The sequence below is a fragment of the Protopterus annectens genome, chromosome 3.part1, assembly GCF_019279795.1.
Source record: "Protopterus annectens isolate FY-2018-M chromosome 3.part1, PAN1.0, whole genome shotgun sequence".
In the NCBI taxonomy this organism is placed as follows: Eukaryota; Metazoa; Chordata; order Ceratodontiformes; family Protopteridae; genus Protopterus; species Protopterus annectens.
The window spans coordinates 1,446,884,821-1,446,908,772 of record NC_056732.1 but is presented as its reverse complement, the minus strand read 5'-3'; the positions used below and the strand labels follow the sequence as shown (position 1 = coordinate 1,446,908,772).

The 23,952-nt window shown below is 39.2% G+C and overlaps 1 protein-coding gene across 1 annotated transcript in view; it reads left to right on the top strand.

Annotated features, from left to right (window-relative positions):
* ABCB1 (ATP binding cassette subfamily B member 1) overlaps positions 1-23,952 on the top strand; it is a 1,009,232-nt gene that overhangs the window by 250,130 nt on the left and 735,150 nt on the right. Inside the window, exon 8 of the mRNA XM_044067521.1 lies at positions 19,606-19,797. Within this exon, the coding sequence (XP_043923456.1) occupies positions 19,606-19,797 (192 nt within the window). The remainder of the gene's footprint in view (positions 1-19,605; positions 19,798-23,952) is intronic.

Genomic DNA, 23,952 nt, shown 5'->3' with positions numbered 1-23,952 from the left:
ATGAAAGACAAACACCTTCTGATCTTTTTCAGTGGACCTCATCAAAAATGTTAGAAAGAAAATCCATGGAGTAGTCTCTTGTAGTAAATGGATCTCAACTTTTCACTTTCTAAATTAAACAAGTCTGTAGTAGAGATCATCCAACATAGCCTGACTAACTATAACTTAACTTGGGCTTTCTTTTGGTGATGAAGATGTCAACTATTGCAGTGTAACAAAATGTTGGAATAGTTTGGTTTTCAATAAATATTAGAGACAAATTTGTTGTTAATAAAATCTTTGATAATCTGTACACCAAGATAGTTTAACAAACTCATCAAAAGTTAATTGTGAATTTAATAAAATCAGTCATGCTATTAATGCATGAAAACACTCCATTAAATGCTTCTCACTGTCTTGCCAAAAAATGACCAAGTCATCCAGGTATCTAGCATACAGAGACTGAGAATGTCAGAACTCAAGACTGAAAAAGGAAAGTGTGCTCCCTGTGTGCCCTAACAATATTTGCTAAAACTGGGGCACAAGTGGCAGCCATTGTGATACCAGTCTTCTGTTTGTAAATCATGTCTTCAAAATAAAGTTGTTGTCTAAAATTAATTCAATGAAGGTGCATAACACATTGATTAGGTTAATGTCCAATATTTGGCATTAATTAAAAAATCGTGGAACCATGTTAGACCTAGGTCATGAGGAATTACAGAAAAAATATCTTTGATATCTATTGTCACTAAATTATTTTGTAAGAATAAAATTACTGTTTTATGCTCTTTAAGAATTCCCATGAGTCTTTACAAAAATGTTTCCCCGGTCAAGCACATTCTTTAGCTAAATATTCACACATTTTCCCAAACCATAGGTTTTACATCCTTAGCATCAACTATAGGTCAAAGTGGGGGGGGGGGGTCTGTCAGTTTTTTGTGAATTTTAAGAATGCCAAAGATACCTGGTATTCTAGGAAAAATAACATTCACAAATGAATAATCTGTTCCCCTTCACAAAGTCAAACAGCCACAATCTTGAAATGCTCGAAGTTGTGGAAGCTCGACTCTGTGAATGGGGAACGGCATACAGCGCAGAATGGGAGATTTCCCTTTCTGCGCTGTAGTGCGATCTCGGAGTTGGAATAAATAAGTAGCGGGGGTGTGGGGGTGCAGGGGGGCTTGCCCCCCTGCAGAAACACTTTGTTGTTCATAGGTTCATAGGTTGGTGCTAGGCTATCAGCCCTAGGGCCTATACAAGCTTAGCCATAACAATTCCCTGGCTATTTCTTCCCACACTATTTACTTCCCTGGACCCCTGTCTAGCAGGGTGACTGACGTGATCCCCGGGGTGAATTTCCTTTCTTCCATCCAATCGTCAAGGTTCCTTTTGAAGAGGGCCAAAGAGGCACTCTGCTTGACATGTATGGGCAATCTATTCCAGGGTCTGGGGAGTCTCTGGGTCAGGAACCTATCCCTCCAGCATTTTTTGTTTATTGTGATGACAAGGTTTAGATCCCTGTGCGTGTGGCTCTGAGGGATTGGGATTTCTTTAAGTGTAGCATGTCCAACAGCTCTGGGTTTGTCATGGCCTTGTATGTTAAGCAGAGATCGCCTCTGAGTAGACAATATGCGACAGAGTATAGCTGGAGTTTTTTAAGGTGGTCAGCGTAGGGCATCTGCTTTAGGCCTGTGATTCTTTTAGTGAGGTATTTCTGTGGCCTTTCCAGTTGTTGCAGATGTTTTGAGAGGTACATACTAAACGGGGTGTTGTATTCTATAATGGGTCTAATGAGGGATGAGTACAGTGGGATAATGACCTCCTTTTTTCTGGATGAAAAGCCCTTAGTGATGAGGTGTGCCACATAGAAGGATTTCCTGACTGTTGTGGCGATGTGGTTATCGAAGGTGAGACCACTGTCCACCTGTGTCCCTAAGTCTCTTATCACACTTTCGGTGTTTAGTGTACTGCCACCTATATGGTAATTCACAGATACATGTTTTTACCAAAGGGGATAACTATACATTTCTTGGCATTGAGCTTGAGCCCATGGCTCTGGCACCAAGCATCTGTTTCTGTAAGGCCCTTTTGTAGAGTATCCACATCATTCAGGGATTCAATAATGGCTCCCAGTTTGCAGTCATCTGTAAACTTTGTTAGCCAGAGTCCCTTAGTGTTGGCCTGTACTTCAGAGAAGTAGATGCCAAACAAGAGCGGTCCCAGAACTGAACCCTGAGATACTCCACTTGTCACTTGTCTGGAGATGGATTTGGAGTCAGCTACTTTTACAGTGTGGGTTCTGTCAGTAAGCCAGTTAGCAACTCATTGGGTGACGTAGGGATTAATGCCCAGCTTAGTAAATTTATCTGTGATTCCAGAGTGGGGGATGGTGACAAAGGCCTTGGCAAGGTCTAGATAGTCTGTGAGGACCACCTTACCCTTGTCCATGGCTCTGGAGACTGATTCGAAGAAGTCAATCAGGTTCAGGAGACAAGATCTGTCCTTCACGAACCCAAACTGGGTGGGGTCCAGTGTTTGAAGGTTGCCAATGTCTTTGTTTATAAGTTCCATGATAATATGCTCCATGGCCTTGCAGATAAGGCTTGTCAGACTGATGGGATGGTAGTTTCTGGGATCCAAGGTGGATCCCCCCTTGTGGAGTGGGATAACTGTAGCTCTGCGCCACTCAGTGGGCACGAAACCTGAGGTGAGGCTATGATTAAACATGACACTTAGGTGAGGTGCCAGTTCATATTGTAATTCATGTAGTACACAGCCCAGGATGTCATCTGGTCCCATGGATGGTGTATTCTTAGCTTTGGAGAGTGTGTTTTTTACCTGTGTGGCCGATATTGCCGGAATTTGGCAATCGTCCGGTATTAAGATGGGCCATTTAGGGGGTGAGAGGGGGGTGAAGTTGGCACTGAATCGATCTGCCAGGATACTGGCAATATCCTTGTGATCAGTATATTTAATGCCATTCTGTTTTAGCTCAGAGCAGATCTGAGCATTGCCATTTAGATTCTTGACATAGTTATAGAATGCCTTGTGGTTGTCTTTGGAATCTTTGGCAATTTTATTTTCGTAACTAGCTTTGGAGGATTTTATGAGGGATCTCAGTTTCTTACTGAGGCTGGTAAGGGAGTTTTTTGCATCCTGGGATTTTCCTCTTTTCTGCAACAGTTTCTTTCTTTTGTTGTAAAGTTTGTTTATGGCAGGGGACCACCAGATTGGCTTCCTTTTTTTGGATGAGAGCATCTTGGTTCTATTTGGGATGGCACGATTCATGCATGAGTGGATGTGCTCGTACAGTGCCTTAGTGTAGGATTCAGCAGTTGAACTTTCAGTTCCTGTCTGCATGGGTGTCATGAAGTTTGTCACTTCTGACTTAAGTAGCATGAAGTTGGCTTTGGAGAAGTTTTTTATGGAGGTTTCCTTACTGGGGGGGTGGGGGTGGGATGTGGATGTTAAGGGTGATTAGCTTATGGTCAGACATGACTAATGAGGGGGTGACCATAGGTGTGGAGCATCGTTTTCCCATGTTGGTAATGACCAGGTCTAGAATATTGGAGCCCCTGGTGGGGCTATGGATTAGTTGATCCAGGGCATTGGAATTTATGAATTCCAAGAACCGTTGGGCAAAGGTGTTGGTACATGAGTAGTTTTCCCAGTTAATGGCAGGGTAGTTGAAATCACCCAGTATTAGGGTGTTTGGTTCTATCTTAATATTTTCCAGTATGCTTAGAAAGGTGTAGTGAGAATCTTGGGGTATGGTGGGGGATCTGTAGCAAGCTACAATTTGGATTGCAGTCGTACCTAATGTTAGTTGCACCTGGAGAATTTCAGATGCATTGTGTTGGGCAACTAGCCAGGTGGTGTGAATATCCTTGGTGAATATTGACACTCCTCCACCTTTAGTGTTTCGGTCCTGGTTTGGTGGCCGAAAAGTGTGGCAAGAGTTGTAGCCTGGTATTGCAGGGGTGTGTTACATTTTTTTGTTTTTCTGTTTTTCAGCTCCCTTTCACGAAATCGAGCTTCAGAAATTCGAGCATATGGCTTCGGCCGTATGCATTTTGAGTTTCTGAACGTTCGACTTTGTGAAGGGGAACCGAATAATCACATGGAAAATCTGTTCCTGTATCAGTACATTGTAAAGAATGAGATCTGTTTTCTTATATGCCAACTGAAGCTGATTTCTATAGACTTCTTCATACTGATCTGACCAAAGCAGGGTTTCCATTCTTAAATTGTAATCTAGACTACTTATAACAACCAGACCACCCCCTGTATCTCGTTTCATTAACTGGATATTCTTATTCATACCAAAAGTTTTCAAGACATCCATTTCATCTCTAGATAAATTAAATGTAATAGATCAATTTGTGTTGGATAAAACTGAATAAATGTCATATTCACAAAGCTTCTCAAAAAGAGAGATAGTTGTATGTAAGGGAGGATTATAAGTGGTGGGTATGTGTAAATCAATGTGTGTGTCTGTGTGATGTTCATTAAAAAAATAAAAGTGACAATGCAGTTTCCTGGTTTATAGTTTAAAATCCAGGATCATTCTCATCAAATCAGCCTTCCTAGTGGTTACAAAGGTTAAGCCTATCTCAAATAGTGACATAAAAATATCTTGGCCACTAAAATTATAAATCTTAAAAATCACCAATCGCTAGTAATAATCGGAGAGTTAAAACTACTGTCTAGGGATTCTAATTGATTCACCTGCCCTTTTTGCATTGCGACAAAATGACCTCCCACTCTGAATCCTCCAGGGCTCCTGAACTGGATGGTGGACATTCTTTGCCTCGTTCTGAATGAGAAGCCTCTTGGACCTTCACCAAACTGGGGGGTGGGGGCGTCTAAAGACTCAGTAAAACAATCAGTGGGCAATTCATTATTTTCAACCAACCCATGTCCTTCCTTATGAAGGTCATGATTAGCACTTGTGGGTGGTCTAGGGTAGGCTAAGTTTTTCCTCATAAGCACCCTTGTCCCTCCATTTCTTTCTTTCTTTTTTTTTGTCTTAATAGTAGTAATGACCTTATCAGTATTAACAAAAGTGTTGTCATAATCTGATCTGTGGAAAGAAAATAATAAGTCCTTCTTAATATTGGAATCCATCTGGTTAGTTTCTGCTTCAACTTTGTCCATACACTTTTGGTTAAATTTCATTAAAAGTTCCATTAATTCTCAACCATGTCTTTCAGACATGCTGAGAAGTTTGTGGTGTAGTTCAGAACCTTCAATTAAACCGGCTGGAAATTTCCAAAGTCTTAAGCCCTTGGGAACTAATCTACTTTTAATACATTCTCTAAAAAAGCAGTTCTCTAACTGTAATTTCCAAAACTTTAACAACTTTTTATCAAGCAAAGACAACATATTTTTAACTGCAAGTCCTTGGTCAGAGTCTTGTCTAAAATTTTCCTGGAATAAATTATCCTGAAATTCAAATCTAGCATGTAGCCACTCACCAATAAGAAACAAATCATTGGTCTGACTTCTATGAGGAAACAAGCCTTCCTGTCTTGAATGGGAGGCATTACAGGCATCGTCTCCTACAGAATTTGTAGTAGGTAATGAACACTGCGGTGGTGTAATATTCCAGTTGTTGGTGTCACAGGTACCTTTAATAGCTGAAGAAACTTCCTCAACCTGTTAAGTGAGCTATAATACCAGCTTGGTTAGACTGCCCAAAGAACTGTCAAAAACGTTCTGTGTAACAAAACCACTCTCATGCGAGCCATAGTATAAACTTCAACACAGTGGTCTTTCTCTCCATTTCCTCTTCACTTAAAATACTTGTGCATTAGATGTGTCTAATATAAATAAACCAGCTCCAACTGGAACGTCCTCTTAATTCATTTTTCTTATTCTTTTACCTTTTCTGTCTGATGTTTCTGTGGCATTAATCCTATAGTCATCCTTTATAATCTTATGTAAAATAGTTTCTTCCACTCATGGTCTTCTAGGAGGTATTCCCCTTACAGTCATCTTATCTCACATTCAGTTTGCCTCACATCCACCAATACTACCTCCACTGTAACACCCTCTTTCTTTATTTGGCTCTCCTTTACATATTTTTAGTTCCCTAATTTTATTGTATTGTATTCTAGTGCAACCCATTCCTTTATGTTATCAAGGCACAGAATTATTTTGATGATTAGAATGGTAGAAAAAAACATACACCAAGCTTATAATGTTTGACAAGAGCTCTTAAGAGTTCTAGCTTAAAGATGTATAAAGCCAGGCACAGGATTACTTGTTATTTAAGGGTGGCACAGCAGATAATGTTATCACCTCATAGCAAGAAACTCCCCAGTTCAGTTCTCAGCGGGGGTGCCTTCTGCATTGAGTCTGCATGTCCTCCCTGTCACATGGGTTTTCTCTGGGTGCTCCAGTTTCCTCCCACATTCCAAATACATGCAGTAGGTGGAATAGACACTCTGAATTGACCATAGATGTGAATGTTTGTGTGAGTGTGGAGTGTGGAAGAAGTATAATGGCAGGGCTAGCCACTTGGTGATGTAAACCTTGGCTGTATATGATTGCACTGGTGAAGTGACACCCTGACCCTATCTACAAAACTGGGAAAAAGAGGTTATGGATGGATGGATGGATGGATGGATGGATGGATGGATGGATGAATGGATGGATGGATGGATGGATGGATGGATGGATGGATGGATGGATGGATGGATTGTTCATATGTCTTTTAGTTACTGCTGTCATTCTGTTGCTGCTTATCAACTGCATCCTGCCTTCTGCCATTTTATTACGTATATGTCCTGACACTGTCAAGTCCCCCACCCCAGCCCACTATTCACTGTTGTTACACTAGTGTATTTTAACAGTATCCTGTCAGGTTCCAGAGTCCTGCATCTTTCCTATATGGCTTATTGATTATTGTAGAGTATTCAACATAACCACCTGATTTCCTCTTCAGCAAGTACAGACTTGAGACTCTTCACAGTGTATTCTTCTTCATAAATCCCACAGCTTTATTGATGAGATTTATTCATCTCAGAATGGCTGTGCTTCATTGATCATGTTTTCAACCTTGCTACTCCAGTCTTCTCCACTAGAATAGTTTCAGGCTTTAGTCAGCTTAATACACTCTGCTCAGCTTCTTCACCGGTTTGTTCTTGCTTTTCTTACCCAAGTCTTAAATGAACATGTAGAAGTGGGTTAAAAGTCTGCCACTGAACCAGAGCTGGAATGTGGAGAGCTGCTCTGTACACTCTCCTCTTGAAAGGTTGTAGTGTAACTGTATGCCTTGTTACTACTGCCCACAAAGTGGGGCATTAGTTCAGGACTGTATCCATAATGGGCAATTTGCTACAATTGTCATGATGTAAAATAACAGTTATGCGCAATTTTGACTACTACAGACAGTCATTGACATTAGACTCTTGACAGCAAGCAAGTTCACAGCATCTTTCCTGGAGATCCATGTCTGCGTTAAATATGTAGAAGTTGATTCCACTGTGATCTTTCACCTTTGTATTTTGCAGGAATCATGATCTATATAATTTGTAGATGATGGCTTCTTCTTCCACATCTGTGGATGCTTGCTGATGAATGAACAAGAGTAAAGAGAGAAGCTGTATACATAGTGATGGTAGCTAATATAGGTGTAAGGCAGTCCCAGCCCGATAATTGCTTATAAAAATGTGTCAGTCAGCTTGTCTTCGTGGCATCTAGGTCTTAATCTGCAGGAATTGTCTACTCTTGGGCATTTGCTTTTAGATGCACACAGTACTGCTTTATTGAAGCATACTGAGGGACTGGGCGCTTTTCATGTTGTTATTTAATAAACCACTGCACAGACCAACTGTAGAAGAATTCCTGCAGTTATGAACGTCATATACTGGTCATTGCTGCCATGTCAAGCTCATATGTAGAACAGTATTGTAAAAAGGCCAGTAGTTTGTTTGCATATTTCATATCTTTTATGTAGTGCCAAAATCTAAGTCAAACTAGTGCTGGAAACGGATGATGTTGTTTTGTCTTCCAGCATCCTGTTTCAAACACTGGGATTTTGTTATGTTTTATAAAGTTTCCTTATTTTCATTTAAATGAACGACTATTTTTTTTCTATTGCATTTGGGTGTGTAGCCAGGCAACACTGAGTGTTAAGGGCTGGGCTTGTTTGTTATGGTAGAGCAGTGCAAATTTAAAGCAGTTGTCTTTAAGACCTGAAACCTTATGTAACCTCTGAAACACAGACCAAACCGATGCTTACGTCTGGTTATTACATCACACAGGTGCTGATATATTGACCTGAAAAGTAATGATCAGCACAATAATCCAACACCCCTTTTCATCTCAAGATCACTTTCAGAGGCTTAACTAAAATAAATATTAACAGTACAAGTGTTCACTGCCTAGTACCACAGTTAAACGGAAGCTGTGCAGTGACCTCTTCTGAGAATCATTAACTCCAAATACTTGCCAGGGTTCTTACAGCATTGTATTGCCAGGTGTTACAGAAATTCAGTTTGCAGAGACACCTTGTGTCTTTGCACAGCTCAGTTATCATTTCCCTAAAAGTATGCAGAGTACCTATCAGCAGAGGAGTGAATTCCCTATACCTGACAGCAGCAATTAGATGGTCTAATGGAATTTACCCAAAACAGCTGGTGAAAGATCTAAAAGTAGTCCCAGTGCAGCACTCTCATAGGTGTTATTAACTTCCTCAAATCATAGTTATCTGTGACGGTCACTAATCTAATTACTGGTTCAGGAATAGATCAGCCAGCTAGGAGAGGCAACTACAATGCAAAGCTGCCTAATTGAAGTAGGAATGGTGAACAAGAGTTGTAGATGGCAAACAATGTGGGGAGCAAATACAGATAGAAGTGTGAGGAGCAAGTACAGATAGTGTGGGGCAATAAGTGTGAGGAGCAAGTACAGATAGTGTGGGGCAATAAGTGTGAGGAGCAAGTACAGATAGTGTGGGGCAATAAGTGTGAGGAGCAAGTACAGCTAGCACTGTGGGGCAGTAAGTGTATGGAGCAAGTACAGAAAACATTGTGGGGCAATAAGTATCAGGAGCAAGTACAGATAGCAGTTTGGGGCAATAAGTGTGAGGAGCAAGTACAGGTAGCAGTTTGGGGCAATAAGTGTGAGGTGCAAGTACAGGTAGTGTGGGGCAATAAGTGTGAGGAACAAGTACAGATAGCAGTGTGGGGCAATAAGTGTAAGGAGGAAGTACAGCTAGCACTGTGGGGCAGTAAGGAGCAAGTACAGAAAGCAATGTAGGACAATAAATGTGAGGAGCAAGTACAGATAGCAGTGTGAGGCAATGTGTGAGGAGTAAGAACAGATAGTGTGGACAATGAGTGTGAAAAGCAAGGGCAGACAGCAGTGTGGGGCAGTAACTGTGAGGAGTAAGTGCAGGTTGTGTGGGGCAATAAGTGTGAGGAGCAGGTACAGGAAGTGTGGGGCAGCAAGTGTGAGGAGTAAGTACAGGTAGTGTGGGGCAGTAAGTGTGAACAGCAAGTACAGATAGCAGTATGGGCTAATAAGTGTGAGGAGCAAGGACAGAAAGCAGTGTGGGGCAGTAAGTGTGAGGAGTAAGTTCAGACAGCAGTGTGGGGCAATACGTGTGCGGAGCAAGTACAGATAATGTGGGGCAGTAAGTGTGAGGAGCAAGCACAGGTAGCAGTGTGGGGCAGTAGATGTGAGGAGCAAGCACAGGTAGCTGTGTCAGGCAGTAAGTGTGAGGAACAAGAACAAATCGCAGTGGGGGGCAATAAGTGTGAGAAGCAAATACAGATAGCAGTGTATGGAAATGGATTTGGGGAGAAAGTGTAGCCAGCAGTATGGTGCAATTAGTGTGGGGAGATGAATGTGGGGGACAAATGCAGGTAACAGTGTGAATCATTGAATTTGGGGAGCAAATACAGACTGTATGGGATGATGAATATGGGGGACAAGTACAGATATCTGAGGGCCAATGAACTGGAGCAACCACACATAACAGTGGCGCAACATATGTAGGGGGCAAATATAGATAGTGTGGGGTGATGAATGTGGGGAGGAACTGTAAATATAACTGTGGGGAGGGAGGTAAATGTGAGGAGCAATTCTAAATAGTAGTGTGAGGTGATGAATAAGAAAAGCAGGTACAGAGAGCTATTTGACAGACTGGAACATTACTAGGGATAGGAAGAACAAAAGATATCAGAAATGTAGAGAACTACAGCGCTTAGATATGATCCGGCAATGCAGGAGAGTGCTAGGGTTCTAACTGGAGTGTTTATGGTGTAACTCAAGGTGTTAAGTATTAAATGTTATAGTGCAGCCTCCTTTACTGAAATAAAGGACTAAGTACTGAACTGAGAATGAAGAGTGGCGTGCACCTAACTTCAACTAACTAAATCCACTGTTCTGGAAATAAATGGAGACGATGCACACATAAGAGCACTTGGCTGAGAAGGAGGTGCAGAGTAAATTAGTATTAGCTGAAAAATGTCAAGCCTATTAATGGGCCATAGTTATGAAACTACCTCTGGGATATGGGTAAGTACTAATATAATGCTTAGGGTAAATGTAGCTGTCTGAAACCACCAGTTATCAAAGAGACAAAACAAGAATGAAGGACATGAAAGGAAATGAGCAAAAGTCCTTTGGGTAGTGAAAAAAGATCCATTGTGTTAGAATTATGACAACATTAACCTACAGCCCTGAAAGAACTAACAGGATGTAGAAATAGCTATTCATGTGCCAGAGTGAGCAACCCAGGTGAGCAGGCCCCTCAGAACAGAGAAAGTGAAGGGTCATCGAGAGCTATGCTGATGCAATGCCTGCCTAATTACCAGAATAAATGGGCATCAGAGGGTGAGACAAAAAGCCAGATTAGCCATATGATCAGAACTAAGAAAGGCACCCAACTACAAATGCAATGAATCAGAAGCATGGTTAATGCAATTCTCTAATGATGCTATAATTCATAAATAATGTCTACACATTCAGTGCAGATTGTGCTTAAACAAAAACACCTGCCTTAGAATTACTCTAGTAAACAGACATTCCATCCATCAGATGTAGGCATGCTTAAACAAAACCTCCTTCCATCTCTGATCAACAAACCCACAATCTAGGGTCAGATGTTGACAGTTAATATTAAGGAGATGTTCCACACAGAATAACACACTAATTTATATTGCTCCAGTCTGTATACTTTTCAGATGGGAAACTAGGCTAAACTATATGACTGGTAGTCTGAGTTAGTGGCATACTGCATAGTTCAGCAGGATGCATACTGTAGTACCATTCTTGTCAGACAAGATGGCGCTAGAGTGGGGCGAAAGGGGCAGTTGCCCTAGGCAGAAGATGTTAGAGGGCTTGGCTGGCATTTGCCAATGGAGTAGCATTGGGTGAGATATCCAGACCCACCAGTGAAAACTCATGTAGACAAAGGGTGGACATGAAAACTCTACAGAAAACGCACCTAGCCTTGTATATACTTGTATTCTGTGCTAGACTGATAAATACTGATCTTAATATAGTTCTGGGGTCTATATTAAATCAGCGAACCCTTAAAAAAGTGAATACTGATTTATCAACCCCATGTAAGCGAAAGCTTACAATCCCAAACACTTGGAACAGCGATTTTTTTCCCAGGGAAAAAAAATCGCTGTTCCACAAAAAAAATAAATAAATAAAAATAAAAACTTCAAAACATTACATAAAGTGGGGGGCTTTGCCCCCCACACCCCCTACTTAAATATACAAACTCCGAGATCGCACTACAGTGAGGAAAACAGAAAAGTAACTGAGGTGACCAAGCGATTTCTTTCCCAGGGAAAGAAATCGCTTATATGCCATTTTGCTAGTTTGCTGTTTCGTGCTTTCAAGTTAGATCAAGACACATTCGAAGTATTGCGTCTTCAATTATATAATAGGAACCCTAGTTCTACAACAAAAGGCATGCACATTCAGTAATGAGAGTATGGCCCTATTACATAGCCTACACCTCAATTATTCCGCTTTATGAGGAAGATGCTTTACAGCAAGTGGAGTTACTTGGCAAGCAGCTTTCAGCTCATAACTAGTGAAATGCAATGCTCAGAGACAGAGGCAGTAGCTTTCAGAGTCACCATACTCAGTAAGAGGAACACTACAAATACTGAACTGGTATGAACAAAAAAAAATCCATATTAAAATCTGATGGGCAGACTTTTCTTAATACAGTGAATACATAGTACATATATATTGATTTCCTGATAAGAACTGAATGAATTCTGGGGAATCCTGGTGAGGGGGAAGGTCCCATTCTTTAGTTCTAATCTACAATGCCACTCTTCATCAGGTTCTCACAAAGATAATGATGGAACATATAGAATTCAGAACACTCTGACATTCTTGCACAGAGGAAGAATTTACGGTCAGAAGATTTACAAACAAGATATTGAAAGTGTTTTATAAAACAGTTGGAAACAGTATATGAGTTTGAATCAGGTGCTGTCAGAATTAGCCAGTATGAATCAATGTTCTGGTTTAGATACTGGCACCAGTCAAAGAGGGACCAGATTTTTTATTTTCAGAAGCAGTGGCCTACAGGAGCCAGTAGCCCAGTGATCATATTCTGCATCAGATATTGCAAAGGAACTATGCCCAGACTAGTTGCAGTAACTGCATCAAATTTTCAGCATAGCACATGCTACCCAACCCCCCCCAAAAAAAAAAAACAGCTTAGTCTGCACATCAGAGTTAAAAACTGCATCATAATGCATAGTTATAATGCTCTCAGTATATTTTTTCTGTAGTTCTTGTCACCATATGATCAGTAAGCAGTCCCATACATTCATTGCAGTAGGTGTGTGAACACTGCCATCTTTTGTTTACTGCACTGTTAAGCTAATACTTAGAAATGCTATACTCTATAGGGTGTGATAAATCAAACACCTTCTGCACGTTGAGCAGCAAATAATAAACTGAAGCATTGGTTTCAACATAACAGCTGCATGTCATCAAGCAATGAAGGGGAATCTTAGAGCCCATTCCACAGTCCTTAACCAAATTATTTTATTTGGGCAGGATCACTCAAATTGAATGATGAAGCTCAAGTCACTTTTTGCATTCCTCTTTGACATGCTCATCACCAATAAGTTTTACCACACATCCATGCCTGATGGTGATTTGCTGACTACTGCTGAGGGTGAAGTGCCAACAAAAGAAGTTACGCTGGGATTCTACACAGATGTATTTATGTGGAAATATACAAAAACAGCACAGCATGTAAGTGCCTAGAGCTTTATGTAACGAACTATGGTCTGTAATACATCATCAGACTATGGGTATGGTACAGAACAATAATATAAAAATGTAGTGAATTTCTTATATGGAGACAACAGCACATAGACCTGTCATGCAGGCTGTATAAGGCAGTTTCTGTATGTTTTTATATCACTACGTATTGTTGTAGCACTGCTGGAAATGGCAAGAAGCCAACCAAATGTGCATGCTGTTAATTGGCCTGTATTAGCTAAAGTAGAAGTTGTTTCTTTTTTTGATCACACAGGGAAGTTGTCATGGAGTATTAGAACCATTAGAATAGACTGGTTCTGCCGAGACACAATGAAAAGCAGATGAAAACCATGGTGTTCTGGGTTTTTGTATATTTAAATATGTGTTAATAATTATCTCTGCTTCTGTGTTAAAGACTTCTTTACAAGGGTGACCAGAATGCAAACCTAGAGTCATCCCTTTTACAGATAGACACTGATTAAGTGGTAGAGGGGGAAACCTAGAGTACATGGCAGAAACCAACGGAGGCCCTTGGAGAACAAGTAGATTCCAGCCAGACCTTTTTTGGAGGCCAAGTCTTAACGTAAAAATTAAAATACAGCAATGCGAATGACTGTGTTACCATCCAGTTTAGCTCAAGACCTCTTAGCCAATAGTTTACTTTGGTCAGTTTAAAGATCACAAATAGAAGCAGTTGCATCCAATACTCATTTGGTAAAATACTCACCAAGTACTTAACCTAATAAGTTAATATGCTTAAAACAATCAAAAAAGGCATGGTTGTGTTGTACCATTGCCCTATTATATATCGGACTGCTAAATTCTGTGACAGGAACATAAAATATGATCAGAACAGTAGAGAGCTTTATCTAGCTATATGGAAGATTGTGTGTGTGTGTGTAATATATATATATGGGTGTACGTTTGAAGAAAGAAAGTTCACTACTTCGAACTTCAAAAGTACACCCACACTAGTTAGTAGGGCTATCCCCTTACCTTGACCAGTGCCCTAACCCTAAGGTCCTTGACTGTTGCACCTTTCCCCTTACCTTGACCTATGCTCTAACCCTAAGGTCCGTGACTATCACACCACAGTGGACGACATAGCCCATTTTTCAATGTCCTCCATTGTGGTGCGGTAGGTTCGGTCTAGTGAGCTTAAGTGAAACTGCACTTTCGTTAAAGTACACTTTCGCTTAAGTGGGGATATACTTTCCCATTTCGAAAAGTGAATTTTCGTTGTAGGAAAGTACACCCATATAGATATATATATATATATATATATATATATATATATATATATATAAAAGTATGTGTGTGTGTGTATATCTCTATGTGTGTGTGTGTATATATAATATATATATATATATATATATATATATATATATATATATATATATTATATGTACATATATAGATATATAGATATATTTATATATGCATACATATATGTAAGCCAAAGAGTAAAAAGGTCACAGAGGCAACCCAATTAGTAAAAGCTACAAGAAAAACCTAACCAAGCTAGAATTTTTACTGCGTGATACGTTAAATCTCATGTAATGGACAACCATGGGATATCAGCAAACAACCCCTTAAGGACATCAAGTGTTTCGGCTGTATGGCTTCTGAATGTCCATGATTTTTTACTTTATTCATTTTAAGTCTTTGTGGATGCATTCAAGCAAATATAGTGAAACCCCACTAGCTGTGGACATGCATGTTTCAGCCTTCTAATGACCTAATCAGCACACCATAAGTGGACTGTTTGGCTATACTTACAAACATAGGGTTTTTACACCCAGCTGATGTCCATTACCATTAAGGTGTCCGCAAAATATCCCAACTAACATCCAAACCAAAGAGTAAAATGGTTACACAGACAAACCAATTAGTAAAAACTACAAGAAAACCTAGCCAAACTAGAGTTAATGGGCCTGTGCTTCTAAATTATAGCCAAGCAGTCCACTTATGGTGTGTTGACTAGATCATAAGAAGGCTGAAACATGCATGCCCACAGCTAGTGGGGTTTGGCTTTATTGACCTGAATGTATCAACAAAGAAGAAAAAAGTAAAAAGTCATGGACATTCAGAAGCCATACAACTGAAACACTCGATGTCCTTAAGGGTTTATTTGCATAAATCCCATTGGGCCTCTATTACAAGAGATCACACAGTCAAAACTCTAGTTTGGCTATTTTTTTCTTGTAATTTGTTTATATATGTGCATACTTCACTGAATGCCATGTTCATTTGTGTGACAGTTCTCAGTGACAGAAGATCCTCAAACACTTTTAGAGATATTTGCTTCATACTAGTAAAATTACCTCCCTCATGATCTGCCTTTCCCAAACTGTGTTCTAATTGCAGCTGATATAGTTGTTACCAGGCAAGGAAAATCTTCAAATGAAATTTTGTGAACTCTACAAAGTGACGTCAGATCCATTTGGTACTGGCTCACTACAAATCAACTTACAGTAAATACTAGTAAAGGCACTACTATGTTGTGTGACACGCAAATGATCCCTCTGATATTCCATTAATCTACATTTTCCTCTCAAAAGTATCTGGGCATCCCACTGGGCCCTTCTCTGTCTTTCTAAACTCGTACTGAATTGCAAGTCAATAATGTTCTCATGCAGTTTAAAGCAGTTAACTCTAGAAGACAGAAGAGCAATTTCCATAAATATCTTCATCCCAGAACTGGAATATGCTTTGCCTATTACTAGTCTGAACTCATGCAGAAACCTGGTAACACTACAAACTACTGAAAATAAAATACTAAGGTTCATACAACTCTCTAATCATAGAAAACATCACTGCAGAACATTAAAAATGGTTAGGTATCTGGCTTTCACTGCAAAAAATAAACTCACAAGTTGGTTAACTCATGTTACATCCATCTTCTACAAAAACAAACTTTTTATCCATGAACTGTCATACAGCCTACTAAACTCAAACACCTTACTTCTAGTCAGGCCTCAGTTCAAACTGTGTGCCACTGAGAGAGCCTTCACAAAAATTGTACTAAAGTGTTGGAGCAAATTACCCAACGACAAGTGTCTTAAGGACTTATGTCTTTTAAGGACAAAGCATAAAGAGACACTGGTAAAGGTACCTAATATATAGGCATCTATAAATGAAGCCCTGGAGAAATGTATATTTCTTATTTGGTTTACTCCTGCTGAAAAATCCATGTGATGATCTGTCTTACTTCTACTATGACACAATTTCATGTAATGTTATTGCATTTGGTTGCTGTGTATTGCATTATTATTTATCTGTATGCTACTATGACACAATTTCATGTAATGTTATTGCATTTGGTTGCTGTGTATTGCATTATTATTTATATGTATGTTACATCCTATGTATTGTCAGCAATGTTTTTGTTTGTAATGCTGTTGGGCCCATTTTGTGGTTAAAAATAGTCCTCAGACCAGTCCATTTACCTAGTTAACAAAGTAAAAATAAAATAATTAACTATGCACTGGTGTTTGTAATACATCTTTTCTGAACTATAAGCAACAGCTGAAATTAAATTCAGTAGATATCAGGGGTTCTTCTTTATTGTACTGACAGAGCCCATATTAGTAGGAGGAATAATTTCTCAGTTGTCCCTGATTTATGATCTTAATGTCTCATGCTCTGACCTACCTCTAAGAAGATATTGTCTAGGTAATCAGGAGGATGTGTTATTGTTTAATAGTCAGAAAGCAGCAAGGTATGAGCGCATAGACCAGTAGGAAAACAACTATTTCTGTAGATATTTATTTTTTCTTTACTTATTTTTATTTGTTAGCTGGGTGAGAGGGATCGTCCAGGGACATATTTCAGTCATACGCCAAGTCTGGAAACATTAACAGATATTATGAAAGGAACAAATCATTGTGCTAAGTTACGTATTCACAGCTATCTGATATTTATATATGACAGTCACAAGTCAACAAATTATCTGTCATATGCTTACACACCACATACATACACAAGCGCGTGCACAAACACACACACACACACACACACATACACACACACACACACACACACATACTGCTGAGATTAACTTATAGTAGAACATTTGCTGAATAAACACAGCTATTGTGAGGCAACATCTTGAAATCTGTTAGGTGCATCTTATTTGTTTTACTATATTACTTTATTCCTGTATATAAAATTTCAATAAAAATATTATTTAAAAAACAAATTGTTACATGCATTTTTGAGTCTTTACTCTTTGGAATTTTAGTTCAAGATAGATGCTGGGACTAACAATGCATTTGCAGAAACTTATTTTCAGGTTAGAAGTTCAGTCTGGGTCCATCTTAGCAACTCTGTGACGTCTACAAACTGCAATTATAACAGATATGAATGCCTCTGAATATGCACATAGATTCATAGATTGTTAGAAGGCTAACAACCTGGGGAGGGTTTTTTTCTAAACCTAAACAAGTTTTCCAAAAGAATAACAACATCCTGTATATAAATATGACATTGAGGGCCAGGCATTTATAAGCTACCTCTGTCCACAAGGAGCACAGGTGCCAGGCTTGGTGTACATTTCCTTTTCCCCATCCACTGGTCTAGGTTGTGCTTAAATTTTGCAATAGATGAATTTGCCTTCACATGAATGGGAAGCCTGTTCTATAGGAAGGGCTGTCTCTGGGACACATCTGTCTCTACAACATGTTTTGTTTAAGTCACAGACAAAATTCCGGCCCCTAGATCTTGTATGTTTGATACAGTTTGACTTACGAATATGAAGGAGATTCGTAAGTATGGGGTTTGTAGATACCTTGTAATACAGACATAGATCACCCTACAGCAATCTATAGAAGTCTGAGTAGAGGGAAAGGGCTTTGATGAGCTCTGCATAAGGCAGGTTTGTTACGCCTTGTGTTCTTTTTGTAAGGAACCTCTGAGGTCACTCTAGTTGCTGCATATGCCTGGTCGGGTACATACTGAAGGGAGCATTGTACCCTATGACTTGTCTGTTAAGGGCAAAGTACAGTGGGATAATGACCTCATTGGACCTAGATACCATGCCCTTACTTATAAGTTGCACAACATAAAAGGATTTCCTCACCACTGTAGACACTTGGTGGTCAAGTTACAGCTACTGTCTATGAGCAGACCCAGATCCCTGACCACTGGGTCAACTCTTGGGGTGTAATATCAACATGGTAATTTGTCAGGATAATTGACTTCCCAAAGGGTACAATTATACATTTTTTGGCATTGAGTTTATGACCATGGCTTTGGCACTATTTGTTAGTCTGAGTTAGGCACTCTTGAAGAATGCTAGTGTTTGCAGGGGAGCTGATGATAACCCCCAGCTTGCAGTCATCTTTAAACTTAGTCATAACCCTTCGGCATTACCCAATACTTCAGAGAAATAGATGCCAAAAAGAGAGGGCCCAGTACCAAGCCCTGGGGAATTCCACTAGTGACTGGCCTCTTGGTGGAGGTGATCTAACCTACTTTCACTTGCTGGATCCTATTAGTGATCCATTTGGCTATCCAGCGGGTGACAAAATGTATATAAATGAGTTTATAAAATATGACTCTGCTGTTGTAAAAGAAGTCCCGTACTATAGATAATTCCTAGCTGAATCAGTGTATACATACTACTCCCCATGCTTTATCTTATTTGTTTACTTAACTGGTTAAGTCATTACTCAAAAGCACCTTAATGACAACCCAGGAGCACTGCCTTGTTTTTGTTCAGTCACACAGGAATAAAAGGAGATAGAATTAATCAAACCTAGGACTACAGTATGAAGTACATTAGCAGCTCATTCCATCAATACCTGGTACAATACTGGTAGTTTGTACTTTTCAGCCAAGAAAAAGTATGAATTTTCAAGCATTTCATGTTGGTGTATACCTTTAGCTGTGCTCTTGTTTTTATAAACCAAAATGTATAGTTTATAGGGAAGGAGTCTAAGCCTTAATGTTCAAGTACTGAACAGACATGACTCTTTTATGATCTTGAAGGATGATGCCATCCTGTCTCATTTACCTCAACTAGTGTCATTCACTTCTCAGTCAAACAACTGCTAAACACCTGTCTGTCTAACTGTGGAGGTGGTAAGAGTATATAATATAGTCAGACTACGTGTACATTGTGAGTGATCTGCAGTTTCTTTTCTGGATGTAGTAGTGGAATACAGAAGAACCTCAAGACTGCAATATTTAGGCTTTCATAGCACTGCATTTATGTTTATCAGTTTTGTTGATTTTTTTATTTTAATATCAAAGTTGTTAACAATTCTGAAATTAATAATTAGAATCCATTCTTATATTGTATGTTACATTTAAAATGATGCAACAGTTGTGAACATTAACAGCTTGTCTCAATCTTATTTTCAGATATGCATATTACTATTCAGGCCTTGGTGCTGCAGTTCTGGTAGCTGCGTACTTTGAGATTTCATTTTGGACATTGGCAGCAGGCAGACAGATAAAGAAAATAAGGCACCAATTTTTCCATGCAGTGCTGAGACAAGAAATTGGGTGGTTCGATGTGAATGACCCAGGAGAACTCAACACAAGACTCACAGAGTAAGACATGGACCAACATTGTTTAAAGACCGAGCAGAGTTGTGATTATTGTTATGTATTTGAGGCCAATCAGTTGTGTATGAATATGTATTTGACTGCAAGGACCTGAATATTAGGAAAAAGATATCAGATTGTTTTGAACATGTAATATTCTTAACAATTACCCGACATCGTTAGTGTACTTATGAACATGCTGATCGTGCCCAATACCTAATTTTAGTGGTAGTTAACTCACATATATTTTCCATTTACAAATTAACTAGCACATGAAATCCAGGAATAAAATTAGTTCACAGAAGTGTTACTAAGGATTCCAGTTGATCCAGCAGTCCAAACTTAAAGTAACTCAGAAAACTTGTATTTAAGTATTGTGTTAGCATTTACCCACAGTCAGTATTACCTGGTAGAAATGATCATTCTACAAAATGATATAGGTGCACATCAGTAGCCATAGTCAATGATGGTGTTTTTATAATTTACATAGGTTGTATTTAATGTGCAGATAATGTTTTATAACAAGAACAGATGAATTTTATAGCAATAACTAACTATAATAGAAATTAAGGCTTCAGGAAGGGCTTCTAGTATCCCTGCAGTTCTCTGAATAAAAAAACGTATTAAAGCAGTGAATGAGGGTGATACAAAAAGGGCATTTTATTTATCTGTGAGGAGTTTGTTTAGATAAACAAGGTTCTTAGTTTTGTACTAAGCTAACTGCCCTTGCGAGCCATTTTAATCCTAGCCAATTATCCTTTGTGAGGCTAAAACGCCACACCTTGTGTTTGTAAGGCAAACACCTTAGCCGTTAAGTCACCAGCTAGACGTCCTACAAGTTCAAAGCAGCAGCAGCTGTCAAACATAAGAAATCAGGGAATTTTCTGCAAAGAGCTAACAGCTGGGGCTGTCATGAGCCTGAAATGGAAGAAGGAAAGATTGCAAACTTGCAGTGTGACTCAGCGGAGCAGCACTTTGCATTAGAACTGATTCTTTTAGAAATAAAAAAGTGAATAGTAAGCTAGATGGATTTGCTGATGAGTTGATCCGTAATGAAGAAACTGATAAAGCCCTGAGCTGCCAGTCAGATGATATTGCTAATCTCCTGCAGCTTAAACATCAAGCTGGCAGGTAAAGTGGAAAACATGGAATGATAATCATAATATGAACAGCTACTAGAAAGACAAACAGACATTGAAGAAAGAGAAAAAAACTTTAGACTGATGGGGGTCTCTGAATGGATGGAAAAAGAAAAGTGTGAGTTATTTGTGCAAAGACATCTGTTGAGGTGGTCAGGCCTTCCAGAAGTCTCTTCTCATTATCATATATGCTACTGAGAGGTAACCTCTGCCTTGCTTATAGAGCTTCATCTTACCCTGTTCTGCCAGACCTATTACACATTCACAAGTGCAATGGTATCACAAACATCCACTTAAGGGATTTCAGTCTCTTTTGAAAAATAAGTAGACTGTGTTGGTGGAATAGATTTGTATAACAGAAAATCCTGCTTCTAGGAACTGTCTTCTACCCACATAAAGCAAAGTACTCTTTACTCTACTCAAATATAATTTTAATTAATGCATGGATAACCACAAATTCACCCTTGGTTTACCACCTCTGTCCCTTATGGATAGGGAAAACATGTAAATGTCCCAACATAGCCTTTTTTGGCCCATACCTGAGTAATATGGGTTATTTATATGCAATGAGTAAGGGCTAAAACTGCCATGGGAATGTAAGGAGAAGCTTCTCAAGATCTAGTGAGTACCTATAAACCTTTGAACCTTAGGAGATGCAGTAAGAATAGAAGGGTGCATAGGGCTCAAAAACATAGCCTTAGTAATAATGCTGTCTGCTCTTAACACATACCTGCAAGAACATACACATGCAGATTGAAGGAAGAAATATTGTCTAAGCTGTGGAAGCCAGGAGTGAGGTGCATGTTTGTTAATCATGAGATTAGTATCAACAATGATTGTCAGCATTCACCATGAAAAGGAGGTCTCTTAACAGCAAAAGATAAGATGTAAGTTAATTTACCCAGCATTTCTGTGGTTGTCACTGCTACAGGATGCAAAACATTCCTATATAATGATGAAGCCTTGAACTTTTTGAAGGAGCAGGTACTGGAGGTGTCACGGCCTGGGTTCTTAGCCGCCGTCTTCTCACCGCATTAAGGCGATATTTTTGAAAAGGCCAGTTCAGCATGAAAAGCTTTATAGCTATTACACATATGCTTAACCTGTAGTTTAAAAATAAACAATTAGCTCTCTAAAAGAAAGGTTCATGGGGCCTATCGAACCTAGTCTACAAGGTGCATTACACCTTTTGGTAGTTTTATTTGTGCAGTGATCGTGATTCCTGGTAAGTGCTTGTATGCTAATCTTCTTAAGAAATGGGTGGGGATGGGGGACCTGGGGCAACTAAATGAGATATTCTTCATAGGAAATGTATAAAAGGATGTGTACATTCTACTGAAATCAGACATTTGTAGATAAATACATGGTTTTAAGATGTATATGCGGTTTGGATAAAATTAAACTAAAAGACATAAATTTCTGACAGTCAGTAAGGTATAGATATTGTTTAGAAACCACAAACTGTCGAATGTGTCCAGACACAGGATAAAGGAAATACTTTATTAAAGTAAATAAAATAAGTTAAGCGCCCAAAAGTTTCTAGTTTGTAAGTTGCTTAGCACTTTTGTTTAACACTACTGTTTTGTTTACAAGCTATAGATATTGTCCAACATGTCACCAAGAGTTAGAGGGAACCCAAAAACATTACTTTTTTCCAGTGACTATTTGCCCATTTGAATAGTCCAGAGAATGACTGTCTTATAGCCAAAATGTGTATGTTGAACTGTAAATATTTAATTGTTAGTGTTTTAACAACTAACTGTTAACGCATACAAATGTATGTATTATAAATTCTGACAATATGTTATTAACGGAAACCAACACTCAAATATACAAGTTGAACAGCCTGGACATACCATGGGTAGCAGATGAAAGGTGAGTCAGTGGAACACTGGGGAAGAACATGATGGAGCAGGGGTGAAAGGAAGCAAAAATAAAATAAACAATTATTAAGTTCTAGATGAAAAGTAAACTGCAGGTATTATCTTGGAACATGAATAAGTTAGTTAGCAAGCATAAGAAAAGAATAATTCAGCAATTTATTGAGATGCATAAGGCAGGTATTGTGACCCTTCAGGAAACTCATACAGTCTGCTGAACAGAAATCATTATTGAAAGGTGAACCTGACAAAGATATTTTCAGGAAGAGAGGGACACAAAAGTAGAGGGGTGAGCTCATGGTCAATGGTCAGTCAATGTTATTATCAATAAGCCATTGGCAGATACAGAAGGAAGGCTTGTTGTCATTTAGGGGAGATATAGGTTGTTGTTTGTCTTTCGGCTTTTCCCGGTTAGGGGTCGCCACAGCGGAACTCAGGTCCGCTAATGATTAGCAGCTGGATTTTAGGGTGTCGAGTTGCCAGCCCGACACCCAACCTTCAACGAAGGCACGCCCATTCAACGCATGTCTTTTGTACGCCCACTCGACCACGGGGAGGACATGCAGACTCCACACAGAGGGGAGATATAGGGATACAATGTATTCTCTGGCTTCAGTTTATCTCACCCCAGGTTTTAACAAGCAAGACTTTTAAGTGTGTTGTGTCCAAGATTTTGCAATCCCATGAAAGGGTTTTGGTTTAATAATGAAGGAGGATGTTACTGCAGGTCCCAGAAGTAAAAAATGTGTAAGTTGAGTAAATATGTTGGCAGCTATGTGAAAAATATTGGCCTGAAGTTTGTGGATATAGGTAATGATCACTGGTGAAAACATTTATGTCCAGCAAAACTTGCACTTCAGCAGAATTAGCTAGGGGGTGTACCTCTACGGAGTATGAGTACTTAGTTGAATAGTTTCATGTGCCTCTGGCATGTCTTTGAGATACCTCCTTGATAGTATTAGCAATCAGCACCTCACTTTATCAGTAGACTTTGGCATTAAAACTTAGGCAGCAAAGAGCAGAGCAAACCATTCCAAATCAAGACATACAGGAAAAGGAATTGCAAACAATATTGGAAAGGTTCTGCAATGTTTATACTTCTCTTTATGCAGAATCATAAAAGGACCCGCTGTATAATAGGA